The sequence below is a fragment of the Giraffa tippelskirchi genome, chromosome 4 (assembly GCF_054371585.1).
Source record: "Giraffa tippelskirchi isolate mGirTip1 chromosome 4, T2T-mGirTip1v1.2.pri, whole genome shotgun sequence".
In the NCBI taxonomy this organism is placed as follows: Eukaryota; Metazoa; Chordata; class Mammalia; order Artiodactyla; family Giraffidae; genus Giraffa; species Giraffa tippelskirchi.
Window position 1 is genome coordinate 91,740,996 of NC_137278.1, and position 12,799 is coordinate 91,753,794.

The 12,799-nt window shown below is 44.5% G+C and overlaps 1 protein-coding gene across 4 annotated transcripts in view; it reads left to right on the forward strand.

The window, feature by feature from the left end:
- The window catches only part of HK2 (hexokinase 2), a 65,155-nt gene that overhangs the window by 12,131 nt on the left and 40,225 nt on the right, over positions 1-12,799 (forward strand). For 3 of the 4 annotated variants that reach the window (XM_081595862.1, XM_081595865.1, XM_081595864.1), the window contains exon 2: positions 10,778-10,940. In XM_081595862.1, the coding sequence (XP_081451988.1) occupies positions 10,778-10,940 (163 nt within the window). Of the gene's footprint in view, positions 1-1,043; positions 1,206-10,777; positions 10,941-12,799 lie in introns of those variants that run through there. The other variant, XM_081595863.1, reaches the window with a different exon arrangement.

The following is a 12,799-nucleotide window of genomic DNA, read 5'->3' on the forward strand; positions in this document are numbered from 1 at the left end:
GATACTTTTTAGTCAGAAGTGTGTTAGGATAACCAGCTGGGAACTTGGGGAAGATATTTGTGGAGAGGCCCTCTGTATTGGGCCCCTGAAGAACAACTGGGAATTTGTTAGGCTAGAGTAGGAGAACATTCTAGGTACAGGGTCAACACACATCTCTAATCTTTTCAAGAAAAAAACAATACAAAACTTGGAATTGATGTGTGCAATTTAAGTGATTATGAATCTATATCTTATTGTAGTGAAAGAAACTGCTTACTCTCTGTCCTTACTGCTTCAGTTTGTAATTAGTTGTTGACATTTTGCCTCCTACTGATAGTCTGAGCATTTGCAGGCAGAAGGATCTCCTTTATCCCAGTATCCAAAGTGCCTGGCACACTCAATTCAGCAGTCAGTATGTGTGGGTGAAAGAACTGTTGCAGGGTCATGCACACCTGGGACATATTATTCCTTTGAACTGATGTCCTACAGTCTGAGGATAGGAGGGTCCCAGGACAGGTATCCCAAAGGCCTGTCTCCCTGACCCCTGACAGGTGCTATTGCCTGAGGTGTGTCTGGCTGTAACCTGATGCAGCTGAGAGCAAGAACTGGAAGAACGGGAAACCCTGTGACTCACGGGAAACCCTGTGACTCACGAGCAACAGCATCCTGGAGGAGTGGCCTGTAAGCCTCGCTCCACACTCACCCTGCCTTCCAGGCTGTGAGTGTGTCAGCTGGCATCTCCCTGAGGTGGCATCATGACCCTAGTGGGGGTCTGCTTTGTCCCATCTGAAAAAAGTGTCAAGGCAGATCAGTAGCTTTCGGTTAGCTGCATTTCAGAGGACAGGAGCCTTAAGGAATCCAGAATCTACTGTGTCTTTTCCTCCCCAACTCATCCTTTTTTTGTTGTTGTTATCTTATTGGGAACATCTGGCCTTGGCTTGGCAACTTGACAGGATAAGCCTGCTGCTCTTTGTACAAAGAGGAGTCTGTGACGACATTAGTATTAATGAGGTCACAGATAGCAGTTACCTAGCTTTCCCTGGATGAGCGCACACCTGTGCCCCAGGTCAGGGCATTCATCTGGCCTGGATGTTACGGGACCTGTTAGGAACTTGGCCTATGGTTTGGGGAAGCTTCTTCAGACCTTGGTTTCCTTGTCAAAGATTTGCAGTAAAACACTGGCAAAGGAATAATGTGAAAATATGAAATTCTTTCGAAACTAAGTTGTAAGCATATATTAGCACGTAGAGTCACTGGAAGGCTTTGTGTGGCTGCATTTAGGTTATGGCTTTCCCCTCCGATTTGACCTCTTTGGCCCTACCATGTGCCAAAGACTAGGACCTAGTCAGTACCTTGTCATTTTTCCTTTCTTTATTTTTAAAGTAAAGTAGAATTTGGATAGAGAACTGAAAACACTAAGTAACCACCACCTAGATCCAGTAACAAATTATTACCAGCAATAGCAAGTGTGCGTGTGTGTGTGTGTGTGCTACGTCACTTCAGTCATGTTGGGCTCTTTGCAACCCTATGGACTGTACCAGGCTCCTCTGTCCGTGGGATTCTCCAGGCAAGAATACTAGAGTGGGTTGCCATGCCCTCCTCCAGGGGATCTTCCCAACCTAGGGATTGGACCCAGGGTTTGAACCGGAGTTTCTTACGTCTCCTGCATTGGCAGACAGGCTCTTTACCACTAGCAGCAGCTGGGAAGTCCCAACAGCAAGTATATCCCCACTAAATGTAATTAATAAATGTAATCACTATCCTGACTTCTACTGGTGTAGATCTGTTCTGTACTTATTATAAATAGACTCATATGATCTGTTCCCTTTTGTATCTGGCTTCTTTTACTAAACTTTATATTGTGAGATTCATCTATATAGGCATGTAATGACAGGTGGTGCATTCTCATTGCTGTATAGTACCCTGCCCCTGCCCCTGAAACCCTGTTTTAACTGTAGTTGAGTTAAAGTAGATGAAACTAGCCAAAGTCCTTCACTTCGAGGGGGCGTGGTCCTTGCTAACTTTCTTCCTAGGAGACTAGAGCCCTGGAGTCTGCCCTAATACATTCTTTAATATATATATACACCTGATTGTATCTTTGGGACAAATACAAAAGTGCCAGGAAAGTTGAAATTCAGTCAGTTGGTTTGCTTGGGGTCTAGAAGAATCCAAAACATAGGAATTAGCTAGTGTTCATTCAGCAGCTCCTGGAGAGAAGGTTCTAGGTACTAAATCAGAAATACCCAAAGACTGGAGAAAGCAGTTTGGCAGTACAGCAGTACCTCAGGGTATCCCTGTGTCCTTGGCCCAACTATGCTTATGGAGTTGCTTTCTTATCCAATTTGGTCACTTGAATTTGCCCTTCTACCCGGAGGGTGTATCCTGTAGGGATTGACTGATGAGCATTTGCTTGTTCATGTATTATTTATTTTCTACCTACTTACTGAAAGGATTAGATGATATGGTTTAACTTTCATTGAAAGGACTTCTAGAATAAGAGTCATGGAACAGGCGGGAATGATTAAAACTTAGTTCATTAAAGTTGAGTACAGAGCCCTGAGCTTCCTAATAGCCAAAGCAAAAAAAACAACAACCAAAACTGACTCTTCCTGAGTCAGTTGTTTTAATTTCATTGGCCTGTATCAGGAAGTACAGTGACTCTGGGCAGCAAGACTTTCTCCTGACACTAAATCCTACAGGGAGTTGACTGGCCAGTGACCAACACAGCAAATTCATGCAGTGGGGCGATCTTTATGATTCTCCCTTCCTGTGACCCCTTGATTAAAGGTGACTAGGATTAAGTCATACTAATACGAAGGCACTGCAATAGGCAGCTAATGCAGGGAAGTGAGGTGAGTGGCTTTCTGGTCCTAAAGTTCATAACCTCCTTCCAGTATCCTGGGCTTGTCCACACCTTCTGAGCATTTTCACATGATCTCTCTACTATCTTGATGTCAATATACATCCATTGACACATGTATGTTGGATATGTATGTTCTTAGCCCAGAACCAATTGCCTCTGAATGCTAGTCTCACAGGCCACTTACTCACACCTGTGACACTTACCATGGGCCATTTTACATTAATACCCATCTTCCATTCATTTCAGAAACATTGAGTCTACAGTGAGTTGAGTTCTGTGCTATCTTATAAAGTCCTAGAGAACAAGAGTCTTGGTTTCTTAAAAAAAATTTAAAAAACATTTGTGTGCATCAGTTGACCCTTGAACAATATGTGTTTGAACTGTACGGGTCCACTTATGTGTGGATTTTTTCAATAATAATGTGCTATGGTACTATATCACTGCATTATTCACAGTTGGTTGAATCTGTGGATGTGAACTATATATAAGGAGTGCCAACTGTGGAGGATCAGTACCCTAACCTGTGTGTAGTTCAAAGACCCACTGTATATATGTTTAGAGTGTACAATTCAGTGGCATTAAGTACATCACATTGTTGTACAACTATCACCACTATCTCTGCAATTGATTTCTTTTAAAATTATATTCTTGTATACTATAGTGCTTTGCATGTAATTGATTTTCAACAAAGGCTTAAAATGAGAGAAGCTGGGGTCAGGGATTCAGCAATTGAATGATAGAAAGGAATCTTACAGATTTAGATGTTGAAATTTAAGGTTTCTTTTATACTTTCTTTTGAGACCTCTTAAGGTATTCAAGGTAGGATTTATGGCACTTTATGTAACAAAGTTGGAATGTTGTTCTTTTCTGGATGTAAGTAGCTTGATGAGGGCCATTTCTTCCCTGGGACCTGTTAGGTTGGGCTCAGGGAGGGCCACTAGTCATTCAATTGAAATTGGCCTGCAAGATGACAGTAGGTTCCTGAGGACACTTGGGGGTAGGATTGTCATTTACTATTTCTGACACTATAGTAAGGGATCTGGGCAGTCCAGATTCTGGTTTTAACCCTGTGACCTTGGTCAAGGCTGTTCCCCTGACCTCAGTTTCTGTGAGTTTCCTTTCTGGCTCTCACCTCCAGGCCTTTCCTTTCTGGGCTTCCTCATACCTGACTGGGGCTGTGTCTGCCACACCTGAGCCACTTCACACTTTGAAGTGGAGCCTCTGCAACAGTGATCTTCTGCTCCCTCCATTCCTTGCATTGTTGCTATGACACAATTTCTCCTTTTAGTGCTGGACTAGAGGAAACTGTGGGCACTTAAGGAGATGAGCTTTCCATTTGGCTGTGTTGTTCAGTTGCTCAGTCGTGTCTGACTGTTTGCGACCCCATGGACTGCAGCACGCCAGGTTTCCCTGTCCTTCACCATCTCCTGGAGCTTACTCAAACTCATGTCCATTGAGTTGGTGATGCCATCCAACTATCTTGTCCTCTGTTGTCCCCTTCTCCTCCCACCTTCATTCTTTCTCAGCATCAGGGTCTTTTCTAATGAATCAGCTCTTCGCATCAGGTAGCCAAAGTATTGGAGCTTCAGCTTCAGCATCAGTCCTTCCAATGAATATTCAGGACCGAGTTCCTTTAGGATGGACTGGTTGGATCTCCTTGCTCTCCAAGGGACTCTCAAGAGTCTTCTCCAACACCACAGTTCAAAAGCATCAATTCTTCAGTGCTCAGCTTTCTTTATAGACCAACTCTCACATCCATACATGACCACTGGAAAAACCATCACTTTGACTAAACGGAGCTTTGTTGTCAAAGTAATGTCTCTGCTTTTTAATATGCTGTCTAGGTTGGTCATAGATTTTCTTCCAAGGAGAAAGCATCTTTTAATTTGATGGTGGCAGTCACCATCTGCAGTGATTTTGGAGCCCCCCAAAATAAAGTCTCTCACTGTTTCCATTGTTTCCCCATCTATTTGCCATGCAGTGATGGGACCAGATGCCATGATCTTAGTTTTTTGAATGTCGACTTTTAAGCCAAATTTTTCACTCTCCTCTTTCACTTATCTTTAGCTGAGCCTGAAGTTACTGTTTTCTACCTAGATGGGGGCCTTAGTTCTTGCAGAAAAGCTCAGGAGAACTCAAGAGTTAATTGTTATTGTATCCCTTGAGGAGGAACCAGGACACTCCTTTATTGCTGTGCTGTTATTTCTTGGCTGCTCCTCCTTCGTTTCCAAATTCCCTCCCTTCCTTGGTTAGTAACTGTTTGATTCTGTCCTTTAGAACTCTGGGGAAGTCTAGGAGGTTGATGGGGACTTGGAAAGGCTTTTGTACCTGGGAAGGCCCCACAGGATCTGGCTTGTTTTCAGTTTCTCTTTAGAACTTCTCTTGCCTGAACCCACAGTTCTGGAGAGGAGGCAGGCATGGACTAGTGTGTTATGCGAAAAAAGAAATTGACCAAAATTGCCCAATGGGGAATTTCTGTTCTTGGGATTGCTAAATAGATGTGTCTAAAACTACTATCTCTCTTTAATACACACCCTTGCCTCTGGTTAGGCAAGTGACCTTCTCATACCTCAACCAAGCTTTGCTTTTGGCCTGCCTCTTTATCCCTAGCCTGGAATGCCCCCTCCTTTCCATCTTTTTTCCTAATAGATATTTAAAGAGAAGTAGTCCAGGGTGATAGGCTACATACTCACCACAGAAAGAGAGGGAAGACTTTGGGGAAACAGCTCCTGTTTTGCTAACCCCAGTGTGACTAAGTAGGGTTAAGAAATGTCTTTGATCCTCTGAAGGTGCCACTTGGCACAGGGGAGTCTGGGAGAAAAAGAGGAAAGGGGATAGACAAAAAGGTTAGATATTAGTAGATAGCTTTCCATTTGCCACCTCATTTATGCCAGTGACTCTGTTGTGAGCACTAGTCCTCCCATTTTATAGGGAGGAAACTAGGACTCAGATGCCTGTGCAAATGCTAGAGCCAGGATTTGAACACTGATTTTTCTGATGCCACAGCCTACAGTTCCCCACCACCAGCTACTAAATAAGGGCTAACCTGAATGATTCTACTTTGATAGCTTCCAACAATTGAAACTTTTTTCCAAGAAGTTCAGATTTGTCTATCCAACTCTCAACACCCAGGATTGATGAAGGACTATTTCACAGTTTAGCCTAATGTCTTAAGTACCAACTTTCAAAGATCCCAGGCAGAAAGTGGTAACAAATGACCTTGAGCAATGTTGACTAGAACACAGTCCGTTATTATCACATTATTGGTAAGGTAGATACCAGCCCAAGGAGAGGGGAAGATGTTTGAGCACCCAGACAGTAATAGAGGTGTCAATTTGATTAGTCTGGAATGGGTCTTTGGGATTCTTAATAGGTTATTCTAATGTCTAGCCAAGTTCAGAAACTTATCCCAAGTGGCAGAACATAGACAGAAGTTGTCAGAAAGTAGATTTATCTCAGAGAAAAAGCTTTCTAACAACTAGAGCTGACCAACAGTAGAAGCTAACCAATTTTGAGAAGTGAGGAGCCTGTCATGGTTGGAAACATTCAGATCTAGGCCTGATGACTATTGGGGTGAGAGGGACAAACGAGATAAACTCAAATGCTGTCTACGGTCAATGGGATTTTGAATTGTCATTACCCCAGGGTTCTTTCTAGGACTTAGTAATTTTTAGCCATAGTGTTACTGTGCTGTGTACATTTGGTAACTCCTAAATGACATTCTCCTATGACTTTGGGCCTTCCTTGTGTTCCCTCCCTCTGGTTGCACTGTGAGTGAAAGTTGGCAGGATTCTGCCGAGTGCATTTACTTCCTTCCCAATCCAGGAGAAAGGTCTTCGTATGGAGGCTGCTTCTTGTTTCCGACTCCTGCTTCCCTTGGCCACCCTTAACTCAATGCAATAGTGCTGGCCAAGGCTGGGTGGGCCTCAGTAGTGTGTTTAGGAAGTTTTAACATCAAGTGATTAATCATTCCTTCCTGAGTGGCCCTAAGAAACTCAGGGTGTATACATCATCATGTCCATCATTATGGCCCAAAGAGAGGAAGTCTGGGCCAAGGTGCTGTAGTTGCATTTTTCATAGCTGTCTCGTATCCTTTTTCTTGGTCTCATCTGATGGAGAGTAAATCAAAGTACTGAGGTTATCCAAGAAACTGCAGAGCAGAGAGTCCCCACTCAGATGAGGAGGGTCCACAGGAAAAGTGAGAGTGGTAGTCCTAAGGGCCTAGCTTTAGAGCCAGACACCTGTGCTCCTCACCAAGTGATCTATAAAACAGGGATATAGAAGTTTTACAAAAGAACAATGGACTTCATGTCAGTAAACTTGTAGGATGGGTTTTGGGAGGTAAGAAATGCCTGGTAAATGTTTAGCTACTGTAATGGTAATCATCATGACCGTTTTCATCTGTTACTGAACACTGAAGAATGATTATCATCTCTTGGGTAAGGGGCAACATGATTTGAGTAGAGCCTGACTGACCCTTTAACTTGTTAGGTCGTTTTGAGAGTTAAGGATGAGGAGTGTTGACTAGATTTCCAACAAGCCTTGTAGCAGCTTAAACATCAAAGTTAAATTAAGCATGACCACAGTAGAATTATGGCCATCCTATCTTGGTCTTTTGTGTACATGACCTCACACTCCAGGAAGTGACAGGGCAGCTCCTTAACAGGGCAGCACCACAGGCTCAGCTTTCCCACAGAGGAACATCTGGAGCCTTTGCAACATCTAGAGGCATCTGTGGAGGTGGCAGTGGGTGGCAGTGAGGCCTCTGGACCTCTCTTCTTTTTGGGAAAGTAGTAATGCAGGAGCTCCAACTTAGTCACGTGTCAAACTCATGATAATGTCCAGAGATATGTCTGCTGCGCTCTGACCTGCCAGGGCAGCCCTGTGCGGGTCTGTGTGGTGGGATGACTGGTTCAGAAGATAGCCTTTTAGTGGATGTGGCCAGCCTGAATGCACTGTAGTGCCGTTTGAGCTGTATAGACCTTGCTGTTCAGCAGAGAGGGGCATTCATCTAGTAGAGTGGACAAGAGCTCAGTGGGCTGCCCCCTCCAGTCCTGGCTTAATCTTTCGCATCTGTGTGATTTTGGGCCTGTTGCCTTCCCCTTTCAGTTGAATAGAGAAAATAACACCTCAAAGGGTTGTTATGAGGATTCAGTGAGTTAATGGGTATAAAACCTTGAGAACAGGTTTTGCTGAAGGGTTTGCTATTATTACTATTGCCTATGAAGCTGTACTTGGATGTGGCTTGGCTTTAAGAGCCTTTGTTTGGCCTGGTGGCTAGGACTTGTACATTAGCACTGAGATGCATTAAGCCATAATGTAGTGTTCCTAGGCCAAGCCAGGCATCACTGGGTCTGAAGCAGGAGGGCTCTGTGGTGATTATAGTTGCTCTGGGCCCAGAGTCTCCCACGTTTTGTCTCCCACTGTGCCAATAGGGAGAGAGAGGACTTGTCTGAGACTATACGCCTTTTCCTCCTGGGAGCCTCACATGTTGTTGTAGGGGAGGCCAACCTCCTAAGGAACACCCTGGCTCCCCAGTATTGTAGGAAGCCCAGATCAGTGACCCTGCTCAGGGAAGCAGGCTAGTGCCCCACAGACCTGGGAGGCTAAGGCAAACAGGGGGTTTGCCATGAACCTGAGGTGCCATGAACCTGAAATTAGGAAATAGAGTGGATGATTGAAGTCTTTCTGATTTAGACCAAAGGAGTTAGATGTCTACGGTAGCTCTCTAATAAATGCTGGCAGCAAGGGAACTTGGGGATATCCTCATTTCTGCAAATTTAAAACTCTCTATGACAAGCCTAGTCCCTCTGCTGGCTGGGGAGGGAGTAGAGAAGTGGCTGAGGGGCTTTCACTCCTCTAGCCCTGCTTTGTCCTCCTTCTCCATCCCATGTGAGGACTGTGTCTGTCAGTTTTGTCATATTTTAACCACATTGCAGTTACCCAGAGGGGGGTGGGCTGATCAACCACAGTCTCTTCTTTGTCTCGCTTACAGCTTCTTTCAGCATTTTATCCAGTCTCTGATCTTTCAACGTTTGGGATTTTAGAAGAATGGTGAAAGATTAGTAGTGGTCAGGATGTTTGAAATGATCTGAGAAGGGCCAAGCTCATAATTCCTCAGGAGAGAGGGATGGACCCCAAACCCCACAGGGAGTTAGGATGTGGCCTGGAAGAGAGAACATGTGAGTAAGAGGACTGTGTCTCTCGCTCTCTGTCTGATTCTCCCCACCCTCCAACCCAAAAGAGGGCAATGGGTCTGTTCCTTCCTTAAAGTATTAAACAACTTTTGCCGTTCCTCTGGAAATCCCAAGCTTCAAAATTGGGTTAAAAAACTTTGGTTTTAACTTAGAACCAAAAAAGTTTGGTTCTAAGAAGATCTGACCAAAAAAAGTGCTGGAAAATAGAATAGTCTATTAATACTAATGAGCACATTTGTCTGGGAAAGCTAATTATAAATGTTTATGCTCCTTGGTCAGAGTTGGGCAAAGGACAGGTGGGCATTTACTTGTGTTTCCCACAGGAGTAACAGTGGTAGAGGTCATCAGCCAAACCAAGCCAATCAGGATTCCCCTGGGAATCTTGAAGTTTGAGAGCTGGAAAGAACAGGGCCTCTTCATCCCCCAGTTTGCTAATGAGGCTGGGAGTACCAGACCTATGACCCTCATACCTCAGGGCACAGCTGTAGCCTGGTCCAAGGGTCCTGATCGACCCCCATCTCCATGGCCAGCAACCCCACCTGGCCTGGACATTGCTGCTGAGAACTGGGATATTGTGGAAACTTGAGTGCCTCCTTGGATGGATTTCTATCAGATCTTTTTCTGATAGAAGAAAACTGGGAATATCCACAGCCAGAGCAGATGAGAGCCTTCAAGAAGCAGACTGTCTGAGGGGAACTCCTGTTGTTTTTCCTTCTCTTAGTGTTAAATCTGGAAACAGTTCACGTAAATTTATGTTGAAAACAAGATAAATGAAATGACTAGGGAGAGCTGCCTCTGCCTCTGAGGATAGGGGAGGACCTTTGCTTTACCATGTGTATCAAGCCTCCGTCAATGTGTCACACACTGTGCTAGGCTTCAGGGATGCAAGCGTGAACAATAGTCATGGTTCTTGCCCTCGGTGATTATGATTTGGACACTAATGAATATATGTTTCCAAACTGAGGTTGGTGATATGAAGGGAAAAGTCTGAGTTCATGGAAAAAACAGGGAGGCCTGATTGTTTAATTAGGAAGATCAGAGAAGGCCTCTGTGCAGAGAGACCTGAAGGATTGGTAAGGGATCTTTCGACGAAGAGCAGAGTGAGGTGCTGTGTGGCTTGTGTGAACAGTCTTACAGGCAGGGAAGGGCAAAGCTGGTGTGTTGGGGGACTGAGCCAAGGCTGGTCTGCACAAGGAGTGCAGAGGCACCCAGTAAGATGAGGAGGAGTGGGAGAGGCCAGGCTGTATGGTAGGGCCTTGGAAGGATTTCAGATTTGGTGCCAATGGGAAGTCACAGAAAGGTTTTAAGCATGGGAATAGTATAGACTCTGTCTGTGGATGGAAAATGGATGGCAGAAGTAAAAGTAGAATCAGGGACTCTTATTAGTCTAGGGAGGAGGCGTGGCTATTTGGCCTGTGGTGAGGGGTGATAGGGTTGGCACAACTGGCCTTGAGTGTGGGGGACAAGAGATGAGCCTCTCCCCTAGCTGGCCTTTCCCCTGGTCTTCACCATTCTCCAGAAATAAAATTAGGCCATTTTTCTAATTTTAATTTTTAGTTTTGTTTTTTTTTTTTTAAGACAAAGTCCTGTCACAGATTCTGGTTCAATGGTCTTTAATAATAACCTTCTGTACCTAATAGATTTTATCCTTTTGAGAAGCTGAATGATGTTCCATGACATAAATGAATACCATAATTCATTTAGCATATATGTCACTATTCACTTTCCCATCTTTCAGGTTGACCAGTATCTCTACCACATGCGTCTTTCTGATGAAACCCTTCTGGAGATTGCTAAGCGGTTTCGCAAGGAGATGGAGAAAGGGCTTGGAGCCACCACTCACCCCACAGCTTCAGTAAAGATGCTGCCTACCTTTGTGAGGTCTACACCAGACGGGACAGGTACTGTACCCATGGGGAGGGGTCTGGGAGCTCCCTTGCCTGGGGGAGTCTTGGATGACTTTGCTCAGGGACCCAAAGAACTATATATGTCAATGACGGTTCTTTGGTTTTAAGCCTCAGAAGCCAACGCTGGCTAATTTAAGCATGTAGGGATTTGAATGGAAGTCTATGGCATGGGATAGAGGGGAAGACTGGGAAAGGAGGCAGCCTTGGCAGTCAATGGAGAAGTAAATCTTTGTCATTCCCGCTGGGGTACTGCTGTTAGCCATTTGATTCCATCCCTTCACAGAGACTGCATACAGTGAGGGTCATAAACAGCAAATATGCCTAAGATGCTTACAGCCACATGCCATGGCAGTCACTCTTGAGCCCACCTAACTGGTACACTCCACAGGCTTGCTGGAGAATCATTGCGGTACAGATTGTTCTAGATTGTTTCTTGAACTCCATGGATAAAGACTACTCGAAATCCAAATAAACTTGGGATAATGTAAAAGAGACATGGTACATATTAAGGTATGAAAATCTCTGAAAGGGTGCAATTAGAACTTGTCAAGCTTTGTTTTATCCCCTTATTTGGATACAGTCTGTATTTCATGATGCACCTCCCCAAAAGTGATTTAACTAAACTGGAGAAAAAGGTCATGGGGAGACTGAAGTTGGAAGGTGGGTTCGGGCTAGATTCAGAAACCTTGCATGCATACCTGAAACACTGAGTCTTTCTTCAGTAATACGCATTGGGGAGTAGCTGAAAGTTTTTGAGAGATGTGAGCAGAGCTGTCTTGGTAACGCACATTGTCAGCAGTTTATGTAGAGTGAGTGTGTGCGTGTGGGGTGATGGATGGGTGGTTAGTAGAGCACGGGGCATGGCCCTGGTGGAATGTAGTGGGCAGAGACCAGAGAGAATTCAAAGATCATACCAGGGTGTGGAGCACACCTGTCCCAGGGTGGCAACATCCTCAGAGAAGGGAATGGAACTAAGTTGTGCCAGTGCTTTCCGCAGACAAACTTGCCACACAGTTTGTTTCATTTAATCTTCATGACAACCCTCCATTTTAGACATAAAGTATCTCTGGGGCCATAAGGAGTGAAGGATGTGTGATGGCTACCTGCATATAGAGGGTCAGAGAAAGAGCCTGGAGGCAGCTGCCAGGGTAGTGGAGGAACTAGGAAGTCAGAGCCTGAGCCACCCGAGAGAGGAGACAAGGCCAAGAAGCTGATGCTTGGTGAAGATCCGTATTTGCAGAGAAGCTCCAGGGGTGGGGAAAGGCACAGGACTGGGCTTGTTCATGCACGACGTGCTTTCAGTATTTCCCTCATGTCTGTGTCCCCGAGGCTTACCTTTCTACAGTACCTAAAAGAAGTATGTGTTTGCTAAAGCCTTGTGTCCCAGCGCTGAGGGTGTGTGCTTGTTCAGGATTGTTCTGAGTGAGTATGTCTCAGCCTTTCAGAAAGCTCCTTGAGTTGAGGAGCCTCCTCCAGTTCTCCTGCATCTCTTGTGTGCCCTCTGGAATGGCACGTTTACTCTACCTGCCACTGCCTCTGACTGGCAGCCACACCCGCTTTTATTGTTTTTATTTGACTTTCTGATAAATTTACTAGCTCTTTTAGTCAAGGGACCTTGTCTTTGTTTCAGGCACTAGCACTAAGCAAGTATCCTAAATATTTTCTAAATATATATTATGGGCTAAGGGATTTTTCTGAGCACTTAATGTAGTAATTTATTTACTTTTCACAAAACCCTATAAGATATGTACAAATTTTACCTATATATATATATACATATATATATATATATATATATATTTTTTTATGATGAGGAGTTGGGAGCCTGAATGGTCAGATAATTTGTCTACGGT